The sequence below is a fragment of the Megalobrama amblycephala genome, linkage group LG17, assembly GCF_018812025.1.
Source record: "Megalobrama amblycephala isolate DHTTF-2021 linkage group LG17, ASM1881202v1, whole genome shotgun sequence".
In the NCBI taxonomy this organism is placed as follows: Eukaryota; Metazoa; Chordata; class Actinopteri; order Cypriniformes; family Xenocyprididae; genus Megalobrama; species Megalobrama amblycephala.
In genome coordinates this window covers 25,169,890-25,194,604 of record NC_063060.1, presented here as the reverse complement: position 1 = coordinate 25,194,604, position 24,715 = coordinate 25,169,890, and the positions used below count along the sequence as shown (strand labels likewise).

At 37.1% G+C, this 24,715-nt stretch overlaps 1 protein-coding gene across 1 annotated transcript in view; it reads right to left on the bottom strand.

The window, feature by feature from the left end:
- The window catches only part of dpp6b (dipeptidyl-peptidase 6b), a 161,556-nt gene extending 155,245 nt beyond the window's left edge, over window positions 1-6,311 (bottom strand). The window contains exons 1-3 of the mRNA XM_048163111.1: window positions 6,147-6,311; window positions 5,947-6,026; window positions 5,797-5,868 (exon numbers count right to left, since the gene is read on the bottom strand). Coding sequence (XP_048019068.1) covers window positions 5,797-5,853 — 57 coding nt within the window. The 5' untranslated portion in view covers window positions 5,854-5,868; window positions 5,947-6,026; window positions 6,147-6,311. The remainder of the gene's footprint in view (window positions 1-5,796; window positions 5,869-5,946; window positions 6,027-6,146) is intronic.
- Between the last annotated feature and the right edge of the window lie 18,404 nt (window positions 6,312-24,715).

The following is a 24,715-nucleotide window of genomic DNA, read 5'->3' as shown; positions in this document are numbered from 1 at the left end:
TTTAAAATTCGCAAAGAGATTTCCTGTCTATGCTCAATGTATTTTTCCTTTCAGAAGAGGGAGAATGAAGCAATTTTTTTCAGCAAAGGAAGCTCATCCAAACTCTATCACAAATCTGTCGTCCTGCCGTGGAACTCTGAGTGAGTTATAACATATATCCGCTCCTGCAGGAAAGCACGATGGGTTCTCTCTATACTGTGGTGATATATTCCAAGCAGTGCTGTGATTTAGATGCATCCAATAATACTTTACAGCTCTTCCATTCAGAGCTCCAGCAGACAGGCCTCTGCTGATAGGAGCAGGGTCATCGAGGAGAGATGCTCGCAAATAAGGAATAAAAAAAATGAGGGGACCTTTAAAGAACAGGTTCAATGCTTCTTTAAAAACTCAACTATGGCAAAATAAACTTTAAAAACACACAAACAAACAAAACCTAAATACATTTTTTTCCCCCAAATACAACAATCTAGATAGAAAAGACCAGGGGCCTGTTTCATAAAACAAGTTTACCAAATAATCCAGGTTTATTTCAGTAAGTCTGATTTATTGTCAGTTGATTTGGTTCAAAATAATCAGACTAACTGAAATAAGCCTAGCTTATTTGGTAAACTTGTTTTATGAAACAGGCCCCAGGTCCAATTCAAGTGTACAACAATAAAAACATATGATGTAATAATAAGCAACAATCCTACATGTGGCAAATTTATGAATTAAAAAAAAAACAATAAATTAACATGACAGATATGACATAGATACATATGATTTTTCTGCCAGTGTACTGTTGTTTTCCAGAAGTTTGGGCTGCAAAAGTATGAAGGGTTTGCATGTTTCCCAATCCTTCTGAAATGTCTGTTTGCAACAAACAATTCTTGCAGAAAAGGTTTGCTACTCATTGGACTTAAAGCTCAAAAACGTCTTAGTAAAGCCCTGAATGTTTTTATTACATTGTTTGTACCACTTATGTTTTCATGCTTGGCCCCCCCCCCACTAATAAATCATTTCTGAGCCTAGTTCTGCTCTATCCTTATTCTCGCAAGCCAGGATTTTGACAACTGCCATAAAATAAAGCAGTTTCTTCTACAAAAAAAAAAAAAAAGTTAAGACTTATTTAAATTATGTAGTAGAGGTCTGTGCAGTAGACAACTCCTAAGTGATTAGCAGAAAATATGCATTGATTTTGCTCACCCCTCCATCCAGTAGTAAAAAGCAAAGACAATGTTGAAAAGCTGTGATATAGAAATTTACAAACTGGACTTGCAATTTGTGATTCTTGCAAAACTCTTTCTTGGACTTCCACGTTGCACATGTCAAGGGGTTCCATGACATTTTGTCATGTTATATCATGTTTGATGCAGTTAGGTCAACAAACATGGTCATACCCATTGCCACATGCCAAATATGCTTTTAAATGACCTAAAAAGCCCTGAATCAAAACAACTGTCAGCTGTCTAAAATCATTCTTTGAAATGTGTGAACACGCTTTGTGTGTTGCTTTTAGAGATTCAGTAACCAAGCCTTTAAAGCTGATTTTAGAGCCAACAACACTCAAAACACACTACATAATTCCAGTCACTCCAAGATCTTGTCTTTACTTGCCTTTTATTAAATATCACAAGACAAATGTTGATACGAATTTGAAAAGAGACGCCGCAGGACACTTTCTTGGACTGGATTATGACTCCCTTTATACCATATCCAACATAGTATCTAGTTCATGAGTTCACACTTACATATAATTAAACAGAGTAAAGGTTATGCGTATTTGGCATGCTGTCTCAGGGGAGCCCTCCGAGCTCAGAATTTGGCCTGAACCCAGAGTGATCCCCCATCCCAGGTTGGAATAGAAATAGTTAGAAGTGAGGAGATGGGGTGATGGAGTGATGCTGGAAAACTGTCATGGAACAGATGTAAATCTGCTGTATACAGTATCTCACAGAAGTGAGTACATCCCTCACATTTTTGTAAATATTTTATTATATCTTTTCATGTGACAACACTGAGGAAATGACACTTTGCTACAATGTAAAGTAGTGAGTGTACAGCTTGTATAACAGTGTAAATTTGCAGTCCCCTCAAAATAACTCAACACACAGTCATTAATGTCTAAACCGCTGGCCACAAAAGTGAGCACACCCCTAAGTGAAAATGTCCAAATTGGGCCCAATTAGCCATTTTCTCTCCCTGGTGTCATGTGACTCATTAGTGTTACAATGTATCAGGTATGAATGGGGAGCAGGTGTGTTAAATTTGGTGTTATCGCTCTCACTCTCTCATACTGGTCACTGGAAGTTCAACATGGCACCTCATGGCAAAGAAGGATCCGAAAAAAAGAATTGTTGCTCTACATAAAGATGGCATAGGCTATAAGAGGATTGCCAAGACCCTGAGCTGTAGCACGGTGGCCAAGACCATACAGCGGTTTAACAGGACAGGTTCCACTCAGAACAGGCCTCGCCGTGGTCAACCAAAGAAGTTGAGTGCACGTGCTCAGCGTCATATCCAAAGGTTGTGTGGATTACTAGAACCATGTCCTGTGGTCTGATGAGATCAAGATAAACTTATTTGGTTCAGATGGTGTATGGCGGCAACCAGGTGAGGAGTACAAAGACAAGTGTGTCCTGCCTACAGTCAAGCATGGTAGTGGGAGTGTCATGGTCTGGGGCTGCATTTCTGCTGCCGGCACTGGGGAGCTACAGTTCATTGAGGGAACCATGAATGAGCAGAGCATGATCCCCTCCCTTCAGAGACTGGGCCGCAGGGCAGTATTCCAACATGATAACGATCCCAAACACACCTCCAAGACGACCACTGCCTTGCTAAAGAAGCAGAGGGTAAAGGTGATAGACTGGCCAAGCATGTTTCCAGACCTAAACCCTATTGAGCATCTGTGGGGCATCCTCAAATGGAAGGGTGGAGCGCAAGGTCTCTAACATCCACCAGCTCCGTGATGTCGTCATGGAGGAGTGGAAGAGGACTCCAGTGGCAACCTGTGAAGCTCTGGTGAACTCCATAGCCAAGAGGGTTAAGGCAGTTCTGAAAAATAATGGTGGCCACACAAAATAGTGACACTTTGGGCCCAATTTGGACATTTTCACTTAGGGGTGTACTCACTTTTGTGGCCAGTGGTTTAGACATTAATGGCTATGTGTTGAGTTATTTTGAGGGGACAACAAATTTACACTGTTATACAAGCTGTACACTCACTACTTTACATTATAGCAAAGTGTCATTTCTTCAGTGTTGTCACCTGAAAAGATATAATAAAATATTTACAAAAATGTGAGGGGTGTACTCACTTCTGTGAGATACTGTACATCTTGATTAAAGGATTAGTTCACTTTAAAATGAAAATGACCCATGATTTACTCATCCTCAAGCCATCCTATGAGTATATGACTTTCTTCTTTCAGAGGAATAGGAGTTATATTAATAATTACCTTGATGCTCCTAAGTTTTATAATGGCAGTGCACAGAAACCACCTGTTTGAAGCTTAAAAAAAATACATCCATCCACCATAAGCGTACTCCACACGGCTCTAGGGGGTTAATAAAGCCCTTCTGAAGTGAAGTGATGCATTTGTGTAAGAAAAATATCCATATTTAACACCTTATAATGTAAAATAACTAGCTTCATACCATCTTCCGTATTCAACTTACAAAAAAGTCATAAGTTGAATTGTATTTGTGTGAAAGAAGGAAGTCATATACACCTAGGATGGCTTGAGGTGAGTAAATCATGGGGTAATTTTAATTTTAAAGTGAACTAATCCTTTAACTGAATGTGCTCCTCTTGTGTAAATTAGGTGAATGTGCTCCTCCTGAACATTGTTAATAAAACATCATTAAAAGACAAAAAAAATAAAAGCGAAGGAGAGTGTTTAACACTACCTCACTGGGTATTAAGGGACAAAATGTTTGTCGACAGGAGAAAACGTCAACCAGAAATCACAGATTGACTCAGTAATTCTTGTAACTTTCAAACGCCATAACTTTAATCCATAATGATTTTGACACCACAGTATACAAGACATGTTTTACTGAATAAATTATAACAAGAACTACTGGACAGTTCTCTGACAGCACTAAAAAGTACACATTCTGCCAGCAGAGGGTGCACTTTGTTTAGTTTGCTGCTTCCACAGACTTTGGACCCCAGCACTCTCTAAAAAGATGTCAAGAATGGCAGTGCACCAGTCCATCATGATTGCCCTTTTCATTAAAAACAGAGCGGTAATCTCTAGCAAACGTTTTTTACTTTCCTTTTTAGACTCCCATTAAAACACAAAGAAGAAAAATACATTCCAGTGGATGTTGAAAATTTTGATTCTTTAAAACTTAAAGCCATCTGCTTCATAGTAGAGTGAGACACAAACTTTAAAATGCATAACACCCCCAGTGCCTCATCTATGCTTTTCTTGTTCATATCCAGTGGGTGAGAAATTTCAAATAAGTACACTGAATTGCTAATAAAAAAGAAGAAGAAGAAAAAAAGACTTCAGTGAATTCTGGCTGATGTTTTCTCAAGTCAGTTCATGAGCAATGAACTAAATATCATGTTATGTGGGTCAGGACGTTGGCAATTCGCTGCTGTGATGTCACAAGACCTTAAAACTTTGTAAGACAAAGCCCCAGAGCTGTCTGCAAAAAACAGCAGCACAACAAAATAAGAAAAACTCTGCACAGAAATATTAAGACAATAACTCAAACTCTGATGGCGAGTGAGGATAATAAGGGCGGGAATAACTGGGGGCAGCCTAACACTTGATTTAAACTGAGCAATACATCATTAAATACTTTTTGGACTAAATGGGATTACCGAAGCTAAGTTAAAAAAATGACTCAAAGAAAGAAGAATGGAAAAGTGGAGGATGAGGAGACCAGAGAAACCCTGTCCAGTGAAGCTATGGATTTGTTTGAGTGTTTCCTCATTCAGTAACTACTTCAACCTTGTTTTTAAAACTCTTATTGACAATAGTCTGCTAACAAATACTAAAGTTGTCTTGAGATTTATAACAGCTGGCTTTAAGATAATTACACAGCACCATTGTTCTTTGCTATGCAATGCTCTGCATACAGTTGGATGGTCTTATCAAGGTTGGGTACTGTAGGGACAGACAACTGTCTCTTTAATTTGAAGGCATCTGTAGGTATCACCGTATATAAATATATTGAACAAAAATATGCCAAATGTCCACATGAGGTATAGGGACATTCAACATTCAACTTCCACTCAATTTATATAACGTTTCAAACTTCCATATAACTTACGTAATATTCTCCTGCATCATTTCATGTTGCTTCTAACCTCAACATCAAAGAACAGTTATCCTCCATAGGGAGCTTTTGGAGTTAGACAGACTGCTTGGCTTTTGGCAGTCCTGAGGTGGTTTTGACTTTCACTTCATAAAACCCATCAAGTTCACACAATTTTCCTCTCCCCTGAATCTCAGTGTTAAATTAAGTGCAGTAATACAGAACAAAACAACAAAACCTGAGGGAAACCTAACAACACCTGCCCTTCTTGTGATGAAAATCACTGTATATCAATCTCACATAGGCTATAGTTCTTTCTCCTCGTTACCATTTTTGTCAGATAAGGCATATTTAATACAAAGTAAATTATTTACAGTACATGGATATTGAAGCTGCTTCAAATGCTTAATGAGAATTGTTCACCATATGTCAGTTATGTCATACATATAAAACGCACAGAGAGAGTGAGAATTGGAGGAACTGGTTTTAAGTATCTCTTAATTTTATGTCTTGAATCAATGTTGGAGGAAATCAACAGCTTACCTTATCACCTTTAGTTGAACCCCTCCGGTAATTCCCTACTCCAGCAGACGAGTTCATCCCTCAACAGTGTGTCTGAGACAGAAAAAGTGAAAGTTAATCCATGGAATTATGTTCTTTAAAAGCCTGGGATATTAACACCCATTTCCATACCAGAAGTCTCGTTTTCCGAGGAAGTTCAATGTTTATTAGGTCGTGTTGGTGCAATTGAGTTGGTGTTCCCGCGTTGTTTTCTGAGGTAAAAAAAAAAAAATGTTCAGTCTTCTTTCAACATCCAATGGAGGTATTAAGAGAGTTTCTTCAAATACTGGCGACCCTCTCACACAACTGCACGCGTGGTGAGTGTAACGTACCTGCGGGAGTTGTGACAGCAATGACAGCGCGCGCTGAGACCACGATTTCCTGTTGAAACGCTGGAATGAATAGAAAAAGCACTCAGCAGCCGGTGCACCGCCTACCGCAAATTCCTCAGCGTGGAAAGCGCTCTTTCAAGACTCTTTGCCTCGCTGGAATGCTCTCTCAGCTTTTACCTGCTTGAAAATAGGCTTTCACCAGACACCAGCCTCATCTTTTAGTGCATGTTTATTAATAAGACTACGCAGTGCACACTTGACTGAATTTGTCACGAAATCAAAAGCATTTTGATCTAAACTAAACGATTTAAATGCTTGAAATGAAATAGCCTACTAGTTAACAAATAAATACACTTATATTTTGAAGATATTTTTATTTAGCCCATTTAACATTTTGCTTACTATTTAATCGTCAAATTGCATTTTTGTGTTAGCCTATTTAACAGTTTTGATGACTTTACTATTATTTTAAAATGTGAAAATTGAAATAGCCTAATAAATAATGTGTAGTGTAGGCTAGTGATTTATAGGTGTTGATGAACTAATAGCCTATATAAAATAAAACAATTGGGTAGCACTTTATTTTACAGTCCTGTTCCCCATGTACATGTACATATTATCATAATTGCAATAACTGGGTAATAACTAGGTACTAACCCTGAACCTACCCCTAAACCTAACCTTAACCCATGTAGTTACCTTATAATACCCAGTACTTTCTTAGGTAAGTACACAGTAAGTATATGAAAGTGCATGTACTGTAAAATAAAGTGCAACCAACAATTGAATACAGTAAGATTCTAGTTTTATAACAAATTGTCAACTCAAATTCATGACCACTGCCTAGTACATTTATTCTAGATTTCTTTTTCCTACAATATCTATTGAGCAGACATATGATTGACATACTTAAATCAATATACATTTATTGAGAAGCTTGTTTTTTGAAAAATATAACAAAATTGTGTTTTTGCTTAAAACAAGAAAAGCATGGTAAGAAAAATAATCTTATTTTCCTATTGAATTAAGTTTATTTTTCCTACCCTATTGACAGATATATCTTGTTTAGCTTATGTAATCTTAATAAATCTTAATACATTTTCCAGAAAGCAAGATTATTCAAAGTCATTTTGCTTCTCAAGTAAATTATATATAAGTATTTGTCCATTATTCTTCTAAAATTGTCTGTGAAATGCACAAAAAAATGCACAGAATATTTTACAGCAGATATGTTTACAGATGTTTTAAAGTGGACAGTCTTCCTTATTCTTCTTTCAATTTGGCAGGCAAATGTATTCTATAGCCTAGGAATATCAAAGATACTGTGAGTGATCACTTTGGAATTTGGCGAAGGGCCACAACAACCTCTGTTCTCCCATTAGTAGTGTTCCATCTGTTTAATTAGAGGGACAAAAAGCAATTTTCCATTGAATTTGCTCATTATGTGAAGCAAAGAGTAAATTAGAGAGACACATGGGGGGTTCTGGGGATTGTGCAGTGGGTTGAGCATACACTGTATGTAGGGCAAACTCTTTTCATTTTGTTTATTTCAAAGAAAAGTGATGAGAGGGAACTCATTTCATTGTGGTCATAATATCAGGAGACTTACTGCAGCTCATGTGGTTATGTTCAGTTAGAAACATGTTTATTATATTCCAATTGATCTTACAATATCTTTTAAAATGTGTTTGGGAAATGCAGCCAAAACTTACAGGTTCCACAGTCCATTACGATATGATTCAGCTCATAGCTTTTTCTTCACAGGTGAAAAGAATGATTTGTCATACTGAGATATATTCTAGCAGCACACACCTCTCATGAGCTAAGCAGACCTTAGAACAGCACACATCACAAACAAGTCAGAATTGTGAAGCATACTAAATCAAAATGCTGATGCAGCCTGTGTTGAGGCTAACAAGACCCACTACTTAATCTTTTTTAAAAGATTGATAGTGCTAACGTGAGTCACCATGCCATATAATCAGCCAAGGTTCTCGATCTGAAGGTCATCTGACCATCAAATGGTAAATCCCAATCAAAAAAGTTTGGAATTCTTTTCACTGGCATTTCAAATGAAAAATATTCCATCTTTTAAAAGTTTGTCTTGAAATTTCATTAAGACATTATTTTCCATTCAGTTGTCAGGCAACACACCAGCTAGTCTATTCTGAAAATATTAGTCTGCTTAAATGCGATGGGACAGATGTGATGTGAGATGTGTTTTATGACGTGTGAGTGCAGGTAAAAGCGTAGGATGGCTTGAAGAAGACGTGAGGCGAGGTGAGACAAGGGTCTAAGTCAGGGATGAGCAACTTCGGTCCTGGAGGCCCATGTCCTGCAAAGTTTAGCTCCAACCCTATCACACACACCTGAACAAGCTAATCAATGACTTCAAGACTACTAGAAAGCTATAGAGGCAGGTGAGTTTTTATCAGGGTTGGAGGACAATGGCCCTCCAGGACTGAAGATGCCCATCCCTGGTCTAGGTGGGAACAATTGATGATCAGGCGGGACAGTTCGGCATTTACACTTGATAGTAACATACATATCAATTTGTGACCACTTATGATTGGATTTTGAAGGGAAGATCTCTGATTTCATGGCTGCATATCATTCCAAATAAGTTACTGCATGTCGATAAAGTTATCAGGGCCGTCACTAGCGAGGCGAAAGGTGTTGATGAGTGGCCCCCGGCTAACCCTAACCCTGCAATTTCAGTCTTCGAATAGTGTATTTTAGTTTAACTCCTTAACTTCAGATAATGTTTTACATGATTTGTGTCAGTGTTGATGTCTGTGAAATCTTTTGCATTAATATGTAAATGTTTTTTCGTATTTTTCAATTTACATTTTCTGTCAAAGTTGCACATAAATTTATTTCTTGTTATGGTATAATGCTTTTTAAGCTGCAGATGCTGGGGAGAAAAAGGATACAAGGGATCATCAGTCACATGCCGGACAAACCAGTCAACCAACACAGTTTTCAAATCAACATATTCCAAGAATTATTTTAAGATAGATTGCTATCCACAACTTTACTTTGAGAAAGGCTTGAAATTCTTCTGTGAAAGGAGTTGTGTGCTTCTTTGCATAGAAATACATTAGAAGTAGCCAGTGCAGTCTTGCTCTATACTCTAAGCTCCTCTGAAGTTTTAAAACAAGGCACATTCAAATCTGATGTGTCAACAGTTGAGAACCAGGAAGGATTGTGAGCAATTTTTCTCATCCTTATACTGTGCTGAGTATTAGCATATTCAATACTGAAGATAAACGTGCAAGTTCTCAGTGTTCAAGATCTAAAAGCTATCATCATATAGCTTCAGAGGACTATATAAAGCAAAATTGTACAGAATTTATTGTTTTACACTGCTTTAGTATTTATTTGAAGAAATAATTATTCTATTCTATTCTAATAATTTACTATTAATCTTATATTATATTTCAATTTACTATTCTGTAATGCATGTTTCCTTTTTCCAAGAGACATTTTCTGAGAAGTTTCAAGGTATCATGTAAATTGCACACAAATGCACAGCAACTACCATGGTGACATTTTTCTGGTGTAGACCCATACCATGTTTAAATCTCAATTATCTGATCCAGTCTCTAACTGCAGATTTGTAATTGTTTCTTTTCCTCTCATACCTCACACATGCCAGCACTAGAATGTCTCACAATAAATTACAACTACACTAATGTAGAGTTCTTTTGTTCTCTAGGAGAAGTATCAGATCACTCTGCAGACATAATGGAGTTCAAGATCTGGTCCATCAACCAGATAATGATCTCAAAGCAATGGATAGCTGTAGCAACACAATCATGCTGAAATCAAGGCTGAGTGTGACTCTTTCAGAGCTTCCAGCTGACATTGTTGGCCTAATCATCATATTAAAAAGTTTAAAAATTCTCAGTCTTAGAGATGAAAGACAGGAATGGGTAACACTTAACACATAACGTTCAATTATAAGTCACTTATAAATTATTATTTAATGATGAACTAATCATTTACAAAACATGACTATGTTCATAAATGATTAAGTGATGTTAACATTTTATGAATGTCTTATTAATTCAGTTATAAGTCATTTATAAATTATTAGATAATGTTGAACAAATCATTTACAAAACATGAATATACCTTCATAAATGATTAATAAGTGATATACTAACATTTTATGAATGTTTTATTAATTCAGGTATGTCATTTATAATTTATTAGTTAATGATGAACTAATCATTTACAAAACATGACTATACGTTCATAAATGATTAATAAGTGTTATGCTAACGATTTACAAATGTGTTGTAAGTTATCTTAAAAAAATGTTAAAATCATGAAATAAATCAAACAGATCATTAGTAGATGGTTTATAAGTTATTAGATACATTATCATTTATAAATAATTTAAGTATTTATGACAAAATTGTTTTAGTATCATTATCTCAATAAACAATTGTTAATCATGAAGAAATGATGAACAAACCATTAGTAAATGATCAGTATATGATTTATTGATGAAGTTGTAAGCTGGTCAGTGTTCAAAAGCACAAACATGCAGTTATGCTGAAGCACTATTTTTAAGAATAGTAATTTTTTTTTTTTGAAGTGGATAAACATTTATAAATGCCTTATAGTCAGGTGATTCCAGTGGATTATATTAAATCATTTAACTCATTGGCACAGACTTGTGTTCTGTGTGAAGTGTGTGGGATCTAATGATAAAGTGAACCTCTCAACTGGTTTTACCTTCCACTGAAGCTCACATCAGGTGCACAGAGTTAAACACTCCATGTGTGTCAGAGAAGACAGCTGTCTATACCCTCACCAGTCAGCACTTACACTGCAGTACACACTACAAAGTGTTCAACACCTGTTATAGATGATGTGTAAACGCATGAATAAATGATTTACAAAGCTTTCTGCATCCCCTATACTAGTGTAAACTATTCATCACTTAGAAATGTGTTACATATCATTTGCAGATCTTCCTGTTACATGATCCATCTCATTCCATCACTTTACCCAAGCCTAAAGTTTACATTATTTTTTTTTAAATAAATTAACACTCTGCCACCATTTAACCAGCACTTAATAATTAAATTTTTATTTTGTTTTTCATGGAACAGCTCCTCACCATAACATGAAAATGCACCATAAACTGATAATAAAAGTAGTCCATTATTTTGTGCATTTTATTTCAAGTCTTCAGAAGTTGTACGATACCACCTTGTGAGCAAAGGATTCTTATTCCGTAATATAACCATTATACATTAACAGTCGTACCTATCCGCCGTTTCATAACTTTCAAAATTGGCGCTTCTAACAATACGACACAGGTTTGCGGCAGTGACGTCAAACCTTGCTCCTTATTGGCTGTCCCTTGTGATTTGCGACTACAATAGAGTGTTTGCGACATGCCGAATTTGAGTTGCTGTGTTGAGTTAGATTCAGCGCGACGCTTAAAATGATGGAAATGCAGATCAGGGGAATGTTTGCAGTGACTAAACACTTTAATTTCATTCTATAACTCACACAAAATTATGTTTTGCTGTCATTTCGCTGGTAATGTAGCACACGCGTAATTTTGTCTGTTCTTTATACTGCTTTTTGTAATGTTTTAAATAAATTATTTTGAATAACGTACATTTATCTGCCTGTTACACAAACAAAAGATATTAAATAAATGTCACTTGGTTTGATTTTGTTATCTAATGCAATGATATGTACTTTTAAGAGTGGCTTAAATCTCTACGGTAAAATGAGCCTACTGTATGTACATTTTAGTTAGGCTTCTCTTGAATCTTTAAAATTACACCGTAACCACAGGGGATCACTTTTGTTTGGTTTTGTGAATGAGTCTGTTGTCCTGTTGTAGACACACACAGCAGCTCAACCCCTGACTTTGTCTCCCTGGCCAGATCTCTTTACATGACTCGTTTCCATTAGACGCAGTGTGACAATTATAGCAATGCTCCCAGAGAGGACGAACGACATACGATCTGTGTACAAGTCTCAAACACCAGAGAGTTAGAGTTAGAGTCATAGCCATCTGTGTGTCCCATTGTCTGATGAAAAAACACACTAAATTGCATGTTAAAGCACATTTAACTTGCAAATGACTGATATTTAGGAAGTTTTTCCAGTTCCTGTTTGCAATAAGTTTTTTCTAAGTAAAAAAAAAAAGCTTTGTGCCTGAGGAGCGACATCATTTCAGACCAGCCAACTGAAGAGCTAGAACTCTTCTAATTCATTATGTTTACATTGCCTTTGGTGTGAGGTCAGGTGATTGAGTACTCAAGGCAAAGTGTACAGAGATACAACTAGAATTCCGGAAATGTTGGGACGTTTTTTCTTTTTTAAATTTGAATAAAATCAAAACTAAAAGAGTTTCAAATCACATGAGCCAATGTATTCACAATAGAACATAGATAAGGTCTCAAAATACTTGGGACGGGGGCATGTTTACCATGATGTAGCATCTCCTCTTCTTTTCAAAACAATGTGAAGACATCTGGGCATCAAGGTTATGAGTTTCTGGAGTGTTGGTGTTGAAATTTGGTCCCATTCTTGCTTGATATAGGTTTCCAGCTGCTGAAGAGTTTGTGGTCATCTTTGATGTATTTTTCTCTATAGGTGAAAGATCTGGACTGCAGGCAGGCCAATTCAGCACCCAGACTCTTCTACGATGAAGCCATGCTGTTGTAATAGCTGCAGTATGTGGTTTTGCATTGTCCTGCTGAAATACACAAGGCCTTCCCTGAAATAGATGTCGTCTGGACGGGAGCATATGTTGCTTTAAAACCTTTATATACCTTTCAGCATTCATAGTGCCTTCCAAAACATGCAAGCTGCCGATACCGTATGCACTCATGCACCCCCATACCATCAGAGATGCTGGCTTTTGAACTGAACGCTTATAACATGCTGGAAGGTCTCCCTCCTCTTTAGCCCAGAGGAAACGTCCGTGATTTGCAACAAGAATGTCAAATTTGGACTCGTCTGACCATAGAACACTTTTCCACTTTAAAACAGTCCATTTCAAATGAGCTTTGGCCCACAGGACACAACGGCGCTTCTGGACCATGTTCACATATGGCTTCCTTTTTGCATGATAGAGCTTTAGTTGGTATCTGCAGATGACACAGCGGATTGTGTTTACTGACAGTGGTTTCTGGAAGTATTCCTGGGCCCATTTAGTAATGTCATTGACACAATCATGCTGATGAGTGATGCAGTGTCATCTGTGGGCCCGAAGACCGGCATCCAATAAAGGTCTTCGGCCTTGTCCCTTTCACACAGAGATTTCTCCAGTTTCTCTGAATCTTTTGATGATTTTATGCACTGTAGATGATGAGATTTGCAAAGCCTTTGCAATTTGACGTTGAAGAACATTGTTTTTAAAGTATTCCACAATTTTTTTACACACTTTTTCACAACTCTGCCCATCTTTACTTCTGAGAGACTGCCTCTCTAAGACATACCTTTTATAGCTAATCATGTTACAGACCTAATATCAATTAACTTAATTAGTTGCTAGATGTTCTCCCAGCTGAATCTTTTCAAAATGTCTTGCTTTTTCAGCTATCTGTTGCCCCCGTGCCAACTTTGAGACCTGTAGCAGGCATCAAATTTGAAATGAGCTCATTTAGTGGATAAGTGTAAAATTTCTCAGTTTAAAAATGTGTTGTGTTAACTATGTTCTATTGTGAATAAAATATTGGCTCCTGTGACTTGAAAGTCTTTTAGTTTTCATTTTATTCAAATTTTAAAAACGTCCCAACATTTCCGGAATTCGGGTTGTAATTACTTGACTACGCAAGTTATTTAATGATTTTAAATGCGGTCACTTTTTACTTTAGTGAATACTTGTAAGTAGATAGAATTGATTTAGTGAGTAGATTTAGAATTATGTCAATTAAAAAAAATAAGTTGAGGTTTTAGATTTGAAAAAGAGAAATCACAAAATGTATCCTACATGTATTTTATGTCAGTTTTAAACATTGTGATTATCTCAGTATTTTGGCTAGAGAAATATGCTGTTTATGTTTTTCATCCTCATAAAGGCCCATCTCGCAATATAATCCAAAAATCATAATACATTTTTAAAATTTTATTGGATTTTGATTTTGTTGCCCTAGTTGCACAGCAACTGTCTGCGCATAACAAAAATCAAATGCTTCAGTAATTATCTCTCACAGTGGGGAGTTCTGGAAAGCTAATGTTGATGGTTTGATAGCATAATTCTACCTCCGCACAGCTTGTGTATGTTACAATCACAGAAGGGCAGAGACACTGGATGTATAAAAGTAAGGTGTTTATTTTCACAACCAGATGAACAACACTTAAGCAGGTGAGTGAATGGCAAATCTTCAGATGAATGGTGATAAATGGAATGGTAATACTGTCCTTTGTTTTGTAGGTGAAGGAGGATGGTAGAATGCAGGTTTCCAGACGTAACAACTGAGCTGGACTTCACATACCTCACAGCCCTGGAGACCTAACGGTGAGTGAGGGGAGTGCAGGCAGATACGGAGGTCTACAGGTTGGATCCAGAGCCTTGGGCGGCCATGGCGGGTCAGGGGCCCCACCAATGAGTTCCCCACCCACAGGTATATGGCCCCCTCAAAATTCTCTTGGGGAATTCTGTGGTGGTAGGGACTTGTGAGCCGGCACATGTTGAAGGGTAGGAGCGGGCCCGTGGAAGGCTGGAGCGGGCCCGTGGAGAACTAGAGTAGGGTCAGGAGTGGGACTCCAGGATATACCTTCGTATTCAACCAGTATCCCCAGAGCTATTGGTGTGGTCGCAGATAGGAGCGAGGGCTTGGCGGTGGCCATCTGTCTTGGCAGTTTGGGCTTTGGACCAGGCAGGACCACAGGGGAATACCCACTGGAGGGGTGTGTGGAGGAAACTGGCGGTTGGTGTACTGGCCAGGCCACCTGTATTTCTGAGGGGACCGGACAAGGAGGACACGATTCTTTTTGAACCTCTTCAATTTCAAAATCAGAACCATTTAGGAAGAGAATCAGATTAATAGACTCAACTAGGGAAGAGAAACATGCATGTTCACTATAGAGAATCGTGTCCTTGTCCAGGCCCATCAAAAATCAAGCGTTAAGCGGGGCATCTGGCCAGTTCACCAAGCAAGAAAGCTCAGAGAATTCCTCCATGTACCTCTCCAGCGGGCGACCGCCCTGCCGAAGCCCTCGCAGACAATCCACTGCTGAACTATACGATGTTTGGCCAGCCGGTGGAGTAGGGACAATGAAGATTCCCATATTCCGTAGAAGTTCTCTCTGCATAGGTCCGTGTTGCTAATACTGGAGTGAGTCGGTTATGGTCCGGTCTTCTGTTACAATCCCAGAAGGGCAGAGACACTGGATGTATAAAAGTAAGGTGTTTATTTTCACAACCAGATGAACAACACTTAAGCAGGTGAGTGAATGGCAAATCTTTAGGTGAATGGTGATAAATGGAATGGTAATACTGTCCTTTGTTTTGTAGGTGAAGGAGGATGGTAGAATGCGGGTTTCCAGACGTAACAACTGAGCTGGACTTCACACACGAAGACAAAGCACACAGGAGAAGAACAGGAGACAGGTAAGTAATCCAACAGAGTCCTTGAGGTAAGCATGCAGGTAAGATGCTAACAAGACCTGATAATGAGCGTGTGTGAGAGGGAGTCCTTTATACTGCTGGTGATGAGTGTGCTGACGACATGCAGGTGTGCATGATTGGTATACTGGTGACGGGGTGCGCTATGAGACAGGGACGATGATGGGAGTTGGAGTCTGGGACAGAAGGGAACTGTGACAGGATATGTCTGCTTTCGAAATCATGGAAACCTCTGAACTATCCTTTTCTTAAAATTAAAATGATTTTTATTAGAATACATATAACATATATAACGTAAAATATGCCAGATATTATGTACAAAACACAATATACAGTACCTGCATAGATATATTAATTCCTGCGTTATTAGAATTAGCCTACTACAAATGTGCAAAAACGTATCAGTAATGTAACAGTTATGGTGTAGCCTCGAATATCACTAAAGAAACTGTAACACATCACATGTCCCAATGGTATTAGTCTGTGCTCTAAAAACCTGCTGTGTTAATGAATTAACCTCAATATATCTTCATTTGATTTCAGGTCCAATATCTTACTTTAGTTAATCTATGCAGAAAAAAAAATATCTGCATTTTACTCACACTTTAAAAAAAGCATGTCAACTGCCAGTCACTGCATGTCAGTCTTTGTACATTTGGTTGGGAGCAACTATAGCATAAATGTAAATTTCGTATGAACATAAAACGATTTATCTGAGACATAAACTGAACAAATTTCACAGACATTTGATTGGGGGTTCTCATCAGTTTTCAGACACATCAGGTGGGACACATCAGGTGGGACACATGGTTACACGTGGTTTCGCACACTGCAAGGACGATCAGCTGTCTTTCCTTTCTCCCTGTAGCAATATCTTAACCATCTTATATTACAGACATTGCAGTTTATTACTCTGTTCACATCTGCAATCCCCATGCCTCCTGCAGCAGGACTATGGCATGTTCACGCAGGTGATCAGAGAGCCATCTTTCTTCTAGTGTTTTCAGTAGAAAGGTCTCTTTAGTGTCCTAAGTTATTGGAACTGTGACTTTAATTGTCTACCACCTGTAAACTGTTAGTGTCTTAAGGACTGTTGCACAGCATGTGCAATAATTGTTTCTGGTTCACTGAACAAACATGAAAAACATTGCTTAAACACTTTCCAATAAAGATATGTATATATTTAAAGAGAGAGAGAAACAAAAAGAGACATGAGAAGTGGTTTGTATTGATTGTAAGGGTTGTATAGTGGATACTGCAGCATGTTCTGGCGTCAACGAAACAGTATAATGTTGTACAAAATAAGAGCCTATAGATAGTGTGACACAAGCCACTTCCTGTGATAGGAGATAGCGGAGTAAAGTCTTACTTTTGCCAGATAATGTTTCTCACACACAGATCCCCAGCTGGGCTTCAGCTATCCCAGATCAAGTCTTTCTGTAATTAACATTCTGTCTAACATCAGGAGGAAACTCCAGAAACTCTGAAAAATGTAACTGTCATATTCAAATGCCTTACAGTGATCAGTCAGTGTAATTCAAATCCAAGTAATGGCACTTCTTGACCTCTTAAATATTAGATTCAATGAAATAGTTCTAGTCTAGTAAGCCCATAGACTGTTTACAGCCTATGTGATACAAAAAAAGGCATTCATTAGTTCCATCAATTTGTCAATAGTCAAAAGTCTCTCTTACACAGGTTCTGAGCTAGTGTAACAAGCTCTTTTCAAGCTGAATCTTTCTCACTTTGTAATTTATATGTATGGTAAGAAGGTAAAAACTATTTAACACTTTGGTTTTATTTTACTGAATTTAGCCATTTGTTGATTTTTACATGCTACATTCTTAGTTGAAATCTCTCAGTCTGTTACCTTAGAGGGAAAACAGAGAGATTAAAACAGAAGAAAGGAAGATTACAACATAGAGAGCACATGAGGCATCCTCGTTGTTTATTAGAAACATTCATAAAAATGCATTACCTTAACTGCTTTGATGAAATATATGTTTTATTTACTTTCCTGAGCCAGGTGCTGAGTCAAGTCTGATCCTATGCCTCCCTCCCAGCTATTGTAATCAGAGTACAGTTATCAGGATATGTATGACAGGCAAAAAAAAAAAAGAGCTATAAATGATATCTGCAATTGTGGTCATGTATCGGAAGTCAAATGGTAATGGGTTTCACATTAAACGATTAATTCCAGACAAGTATTGATTTCTCAGTATGGTGCTGTTGAGTCTTCGGATTTTGCTTGTGTTACTGGGGTCAATGTCATGATGCTGTTTTTGTCTGGATCCATTAATTAATTTAAAAACAGTGACTTAAATACCCTATATGATAAACATGCTTTAATTTCTGAATTAAAAAATAATTTTGATATTTTTAAGGTAAAGTGAAAAATGTCAGGGTGATAATGAAAAAAAAAACTCATTAAAAGAATGAAATTCTCAAAAAGAGCTCTTTATTGAGCAGTTTCTCTATTGATATTTATGAAACAGTTTGAGATATTTCTAATATATACTTTTTAACTATTATAATAAAAAATTATAATAATGTTCAAGGTGTAATTGGTGTAAAAAGTGCAAATAGCAAGATTTAATAGCAACAAAAAGTATTTTCTTTGCACTGTGTGCCTAAATAGCAATAGATGATATTTACACTGTAAGACTTGATTTTCCTGCAAAGACAAAAACTGAGATCAAGCGTCCTGCAATAAAGCAATAAAACTCACCTGGAGAGAAGATCTACAGCGCTTTGCCCAAAACTCTCCTCACACATCTACAGTATGCAACCCCCCTATATTCACATAACCCGATATGCTGCATGACGAACACTTTGTAAAGATCAATTTTGAGGGTTATATTAGCTGTGTGAACTTTGTTTATGCAATGTATTATAGAGTTGCGAGCTCGGGGGCGGAGAGCGTGAGCATTTAAAGGGGACGCACACTGAATCGGCGCATATTTAATTATGCTCCAAAATAGGCAGTTAAAAAATTGAATAATAAAAAATCTATGGGGTATTTTGAGCTGAAACTTCACAGACACATTCAAGGGACACCTTAGACTTATATTACATCTTGTGAGAAAGGATTCTATGGCACCTTTAAAGTGAAGGTATTACTGCAAATTTGTGTTCAGGATAGATCATACGGGAGGCTTAATAGGTGGAGCATGGGGCACATCAATTGAGACCATTTCAATTTCTGACTATCGCTGCCTTAAATAAGTTGCAGTTTTCGTAAATATATAAAAACTATGCTTTTTGTTACGAGTAAGCAGAGCGCGACCGACTTAAAGGTAGATATTTACCCCGCATCCTCTGTCTAAGGTCAGAACTGACTAGTTTGTGTCCAAGAAGAGCACTCAGTCAGCCGAAGTGACTTTTCTAAGCGATACCAGGACTGCAGTGAACGAATAATTGAAAATATAAGGTAATCAGAATAATCAAAAATCTAAATTAATACATAACCAATGATTAATTTCTAATTGGAAACACAATCTAAGAGTAATAATCATTTGAAATTGGAGTCAGATTAAACGAGCAGCTAAAGTAAAATTGAAACAAAATTCTAGAAATTAAGTGGACTTCACAGGGGCGCCGAAAAGACATACACGCGTTAAACCTTCGTCCAGGCCGTCGGATTCCGTTTTTGGGCTGATGGAGGGTTTCTTACAGCACAAAGTGAAAATAGCACTATTTTCTTTGCACTAAGTGCAAATAGTAGTTAGATACTCTTTATACTTAGTGAAAATAGTAGCAGATACTATTTGCATTTAAGTGTGTTGTAGTATATTATAAAATAGTATGCACTGCAGTAATAACAACATAAGCCTATTTAGTGTATAAATGTCATAAATGGATGCTGTGTTTCTTGTGTTTCTTTTATAATTTTGTCTGGATCAATCAGACAATTGTGGGGGGAGTTAGTGTAAATAGCCTCTGCCAACAATGCGGGCTATTTGCACTTAGTGTAAATATAGACACTCCGATAAAAAAATGATGATGATGATGATGATGATGATGAATTTATTATCAGTAAGTTCATTCACTCTTACAAAAACAATACCACATGGACAAGACCTATACAATCACATTAAAAAAGACATTTAATCAGCAAGCCCAGTATAGGTATATGTTATTACTTTTAACTTGATTACAACACAACATTTTTAGAGTCATTAAATATACACTTCTGTTGATATTACATAGTATGTATGTTTTAAAAAATCAAATGAACCAACATGAATACAAACAGTAAATTATAAGTAACTCTTATTTGCCATTGACCGACTTACTAAAAAAACCTTACCAAATTCTTGTAAAAATGATGACCCAACTCACTGTTTTGAATATCTTGTCTAGTTGATGTCAATACATCAAGCATTTAACTTCACTTTCACAGCCTCTTGACTGGTTTTGCAACAGGACCTATAGGCCCTCTTTACATCTGGTATTAAAATGCATTTTGGTTGATCAGATCACAAGTGGACAACACTAAATACAGGTGTAAACAGGGTCTAAAATGTTTTGAGTCCAAATCCGATTATTTTTGTGTCCGATTGGAATCTGATCTAAAATTATTGACTGGCCACATTGTGCATCACAAAGATTCAGATCTGATTTGTTAGTCCATGCTGCTCTTTCATTTTCCTGAATATCTGCTTTGGTTTCTATGGCAATGATGTTGCATTGGTAGGCCTACCGATGCAACATCATTGTCATATAGAAACCAATGCATAGGTATACGCCAAAAACAACAACAACCCCAATATGGAGGGGTTTGCAATACAGATGTCTTATTTACCACATGACAACGTACAGGATTTGAACAGGATTTCAAACCACATATGAATGTAGCTTGAAACGGATTTGTAAAATTTTTAAATTGTAAATTTTTTTGCCGTGCTAATTCTGATCAGATTTCAATCGGATATACTCAGAAAATGGATTTGGTCTGACAGTCTGACCGTAGCTTTTGAAAGACAGTGGAAAACGCATTCGATCGGACCGTCAAGTAGACTCTCATGTGGTTGAATGTGTTTGAACAGCCACAAAAGACCGCCTACTCTCCATCTACTGACATTATGGGAAACACACTAGCCAGATGGGATTTAAACTTTGTTGAGACCCAAGTTTGGTTTGAAGATGAAAAACGTACCAAGCACAATGTTCTCTCACCATTCTTGGTTTCTAACACACACTCACAGCCTTCAGCGTAGTCCTGTGGCTGTCAGAGCAGAAACCAAAGCTGCTGCTCTCCATATATTTTTCTGTTGTTTCCGGCCACATTCATATGTAAATTGTGCAAGCTTATTTTGTCCATTAGAATGAAAGATCTTAATAAAAAAAAAAAACAAAAAACGCATATTTACCTGCCCATAGACCTTCCCCTTGAAGAAATCAGGACAGAAGTGGTTAAAAGCAGACAAAAGACATGGATTAAAATACCATGTGTAAACGAGTAGTCTCACTCGTCTATTTGTGATCCAATCAACCAAAATGCATTTTAATACCAGGTGTAAATGTAGCGGGTCCCGGCTAGGTCTCCGCTGGCAGATATATAGATAATCCTCTGACAGGAGTTCTCTGAAAATATTATAAATATTACACAGAAAATCAGTGACGCAGGACAACAGTTGCTCATTCTCCATTCACTCGGATTATCTTTATTTTTAACTTCATTTTAACTTTGTATCTGCAATCATGAATTATTTTCTGTTATTTTTGTCTGTTTTGCATTGAAGCACAGGTGATATCCACATTTGGATAACATGAAGCCATATATTCTTCAAAGGTCTGTTTTCACATAGATGTATCCTCACATATTTTCCAAACATTAACTTATTAAAGTTTGTATGAAACCAAAACCAAACATTTTCCTTTTAAATCCCATTTTTGGTCTATCCTCAATCATGTCTGCACTTCTTCCTTTAAACAACTGTCATCTTTGTCCTCTTATTAAAAGAGTATTTTTGTAATAACTGTACATTTTATAAGTATTCACTTTATATAACAGAATAATTCTCATTTGCATTTAAGCTGTATTACATTCAGACTATAGGAAAACAAACTTTAATAATAAGCATCAGCCTCATAACTTGGCGCTCAGTTCTATGAACTATAAGTTGTATTGTAATATTATTATTATATTATATTATTATATTATTGTAAATTGTAATACTAACATGCTACCTTAAACAAGGCCGCAGCCGTAACTGGTCGTACGCTGTACATTCACATTAACTTTTTATCTTCTTAACATTGGACAACATACATAGCTGTTTTTCACACACACTTAAATAACCCACAACTGCCCCGGAGCCGTAAGGAACAAATAAAATAAACAATCTGAGGACGTCGGCCGCCATTCTCTCAACTGTGTACTGTTAAACTTAACGGTTTACACCTTTGACATACTTTTAGCTTACAGAGCATACATCACCGGGGATTCATATTAGCTTATAAACATTTGTAGTCACATAAAAGGTGTGTAACTAACCTGAAAATATTATAAATATTACACAGAAAATCAGTGACGCAGGACAACAGTTGCTCATTCTCCATTCACTCGGATTATGAGCTCATCTTGCTCTGCATCGCTAAATGCCCCAGTGTGACGCTACTTGCAGCTACTGCCACCCTGTGTCCATTTTATGAAAAACATGTCATTATGTGCTTTTCATTCAATTAGATAAATCAGAATAAAATAAAATACTATTGCAATAAAAGGAAAGGAAACAAAAAGTAATAATCTCAACAAAACTTATTTTGTGAGTGTCACATAAACAAAGCCCTAGATTTTGCATTGTATGCCAAGTGGTGATGCGAGTAGTACCAAAATTGTTTGCTGTACAAAAGTACTCAATAGCTGCGCTTCCACTGTCGGGCCAAAGGCGAGCATGCTAGTCCGTGCCAGGGCCAGTTGCGTTTCCACTGTCACTTCAGGGGCTTGATTGGGCCTCATCTGGGCTTCTTCGGGGTCAATGCAAGCCAACTGGGGCTTGAGTAATGGCCATAAACAGAAGCAGAGTTTACCTGAGTCAGGAGACGTCAACACTGATGCTCATTTCCCAGGCTACCAGCTAACTTCAACATCAACAACCCAATTTCAGCTCAAAACTCATTTTTAGACACCAATAAGTGTTTGAAATAACTTCCTTGCCATCCAATGGGGACCCTGATCAGTGCATGAAGTAGAAATATACTTATATGCGATGCTAAAGGCTACTTATGCTAATCATTGTGATAATAAATACGCACATTTATGGACAATACCAGAGACTGCTTGAGGAACGTAGACAACTCATATATGATTATATAATCATGTATTTATTTGGTTTAATGTTATATTTCTTCCCTGTGCCTTTGTTGATACCGGACTAATGCATCCGCTTATCTGTCACACACTCCGGTTAATTCATATAGAGGGTATTCACCTGACATCAAGGTTTGCCGGAGCGACTGCGGTTACGAGTGGCAAAAAGAAAAAAGTGCAAATCGCTGCAATTTCTAGAAACAACTAGACTCCAGGCAGCAAAACATGGATTTGCAGTTATCATTTTGTCAATATGTTGAATTTTAGTGTAAAATCATACCCTATATATTGTATTGTTATATATTGTATTGACAACTCATCAATTAAATTAACCATCTTATAGTCTGCATAATTGGGTGTTTTTAAATATACAATTACAAAAACTATACAAGTTTTAAAACTGGATGATATATATAACATTGATATAAGTGATCACCTGGATTTAGACCTACCTATATTGTTTGTTTTGCTTGTGTTTTACTCAAGTTTTTGCAGTTTCCCCTATTAAAACCAGTCATGTGACATCAGTGCATACCCTCTATAACTAATAACTCCTGTTTTCTTCTCATGAGCTCCCTCTGTTGCTCTGGCTGAAAGAATAATTCCTTGGTGGAATTTTGGAGAGAGGGGGTGACCTAATTCAAATGCTAATTCAGTCTGGCAGAAATTAGCCAACATATATTTATATTTAAATATTTATTTTGTGAATAAATATTCATAAAAGAACATGCAACCTCTAAAATTGATTCTGTAGTAAATTTCTGATACCAAGAAAGCAGTTTCCATAGCCATAAGCGCTCACAAGCCTTTTTCCTCTGAGCTTTCAGCCAGGACCAAATTGGTCTCTTGGGTTTCCATAAGGTAGCGGGTTTCTCAAGGCTTCTGTAGCTTCAAAGAAATGAAACACACAATTTCTCTCATGAGACTTCAAATACTGGTTGTTGATTTCCTCTCCTCACTATACTTTACCTCACCACTTTACTGTAACATGAACTCTGCAGTGATTCGGACATGTGACAAAACATATTTCACAGCTCTCTTTGATTTCTACAGCTCATCATGATCATCATTAAACATGAATGTAGATCCATTGTAAGATTTTGAAGTAAACTGACATTTTCAGAAAAAAACCTTCACAGAATTATTGAGAGATGGTCTTAATAATGGGAGTTACAAGGGTCCGTGGAGAAAGCGTAACAGCTAACTTGGATCACGTGTGCCTTGATAACCAATCACATTACAGCCTTGACATAATTGAATTTCATTCGAAGAGTTGTACGACAGTCAGGATATTATAGAAATGAATGAGAAGTTCCATAAAAGGAATCATACCTGTCGTGCAATTGTCCGTGGCTGCATCCAAAAACCTAGGCAGCTGACTTGTTTCCTCGCTGCCTTTACAGTCAATGACATGTAAGGCAGAGTTTGTGCATGAAGGCACCTCATCAGACTGATTTCGGACAGACTTCTGAGGCAGCGTAACAATTTAATTATCGACAAAATACAAAAATATTGCAAGCTTTTGTGATAACTAAACAAAGTAGTACATTTCTGACTAGAAATTACATCAAAAGTGGAAAACGTTGGTCAAAAACGTACATTTACACACAAACTGACCAGCAAACGCAACTTTCGGACACT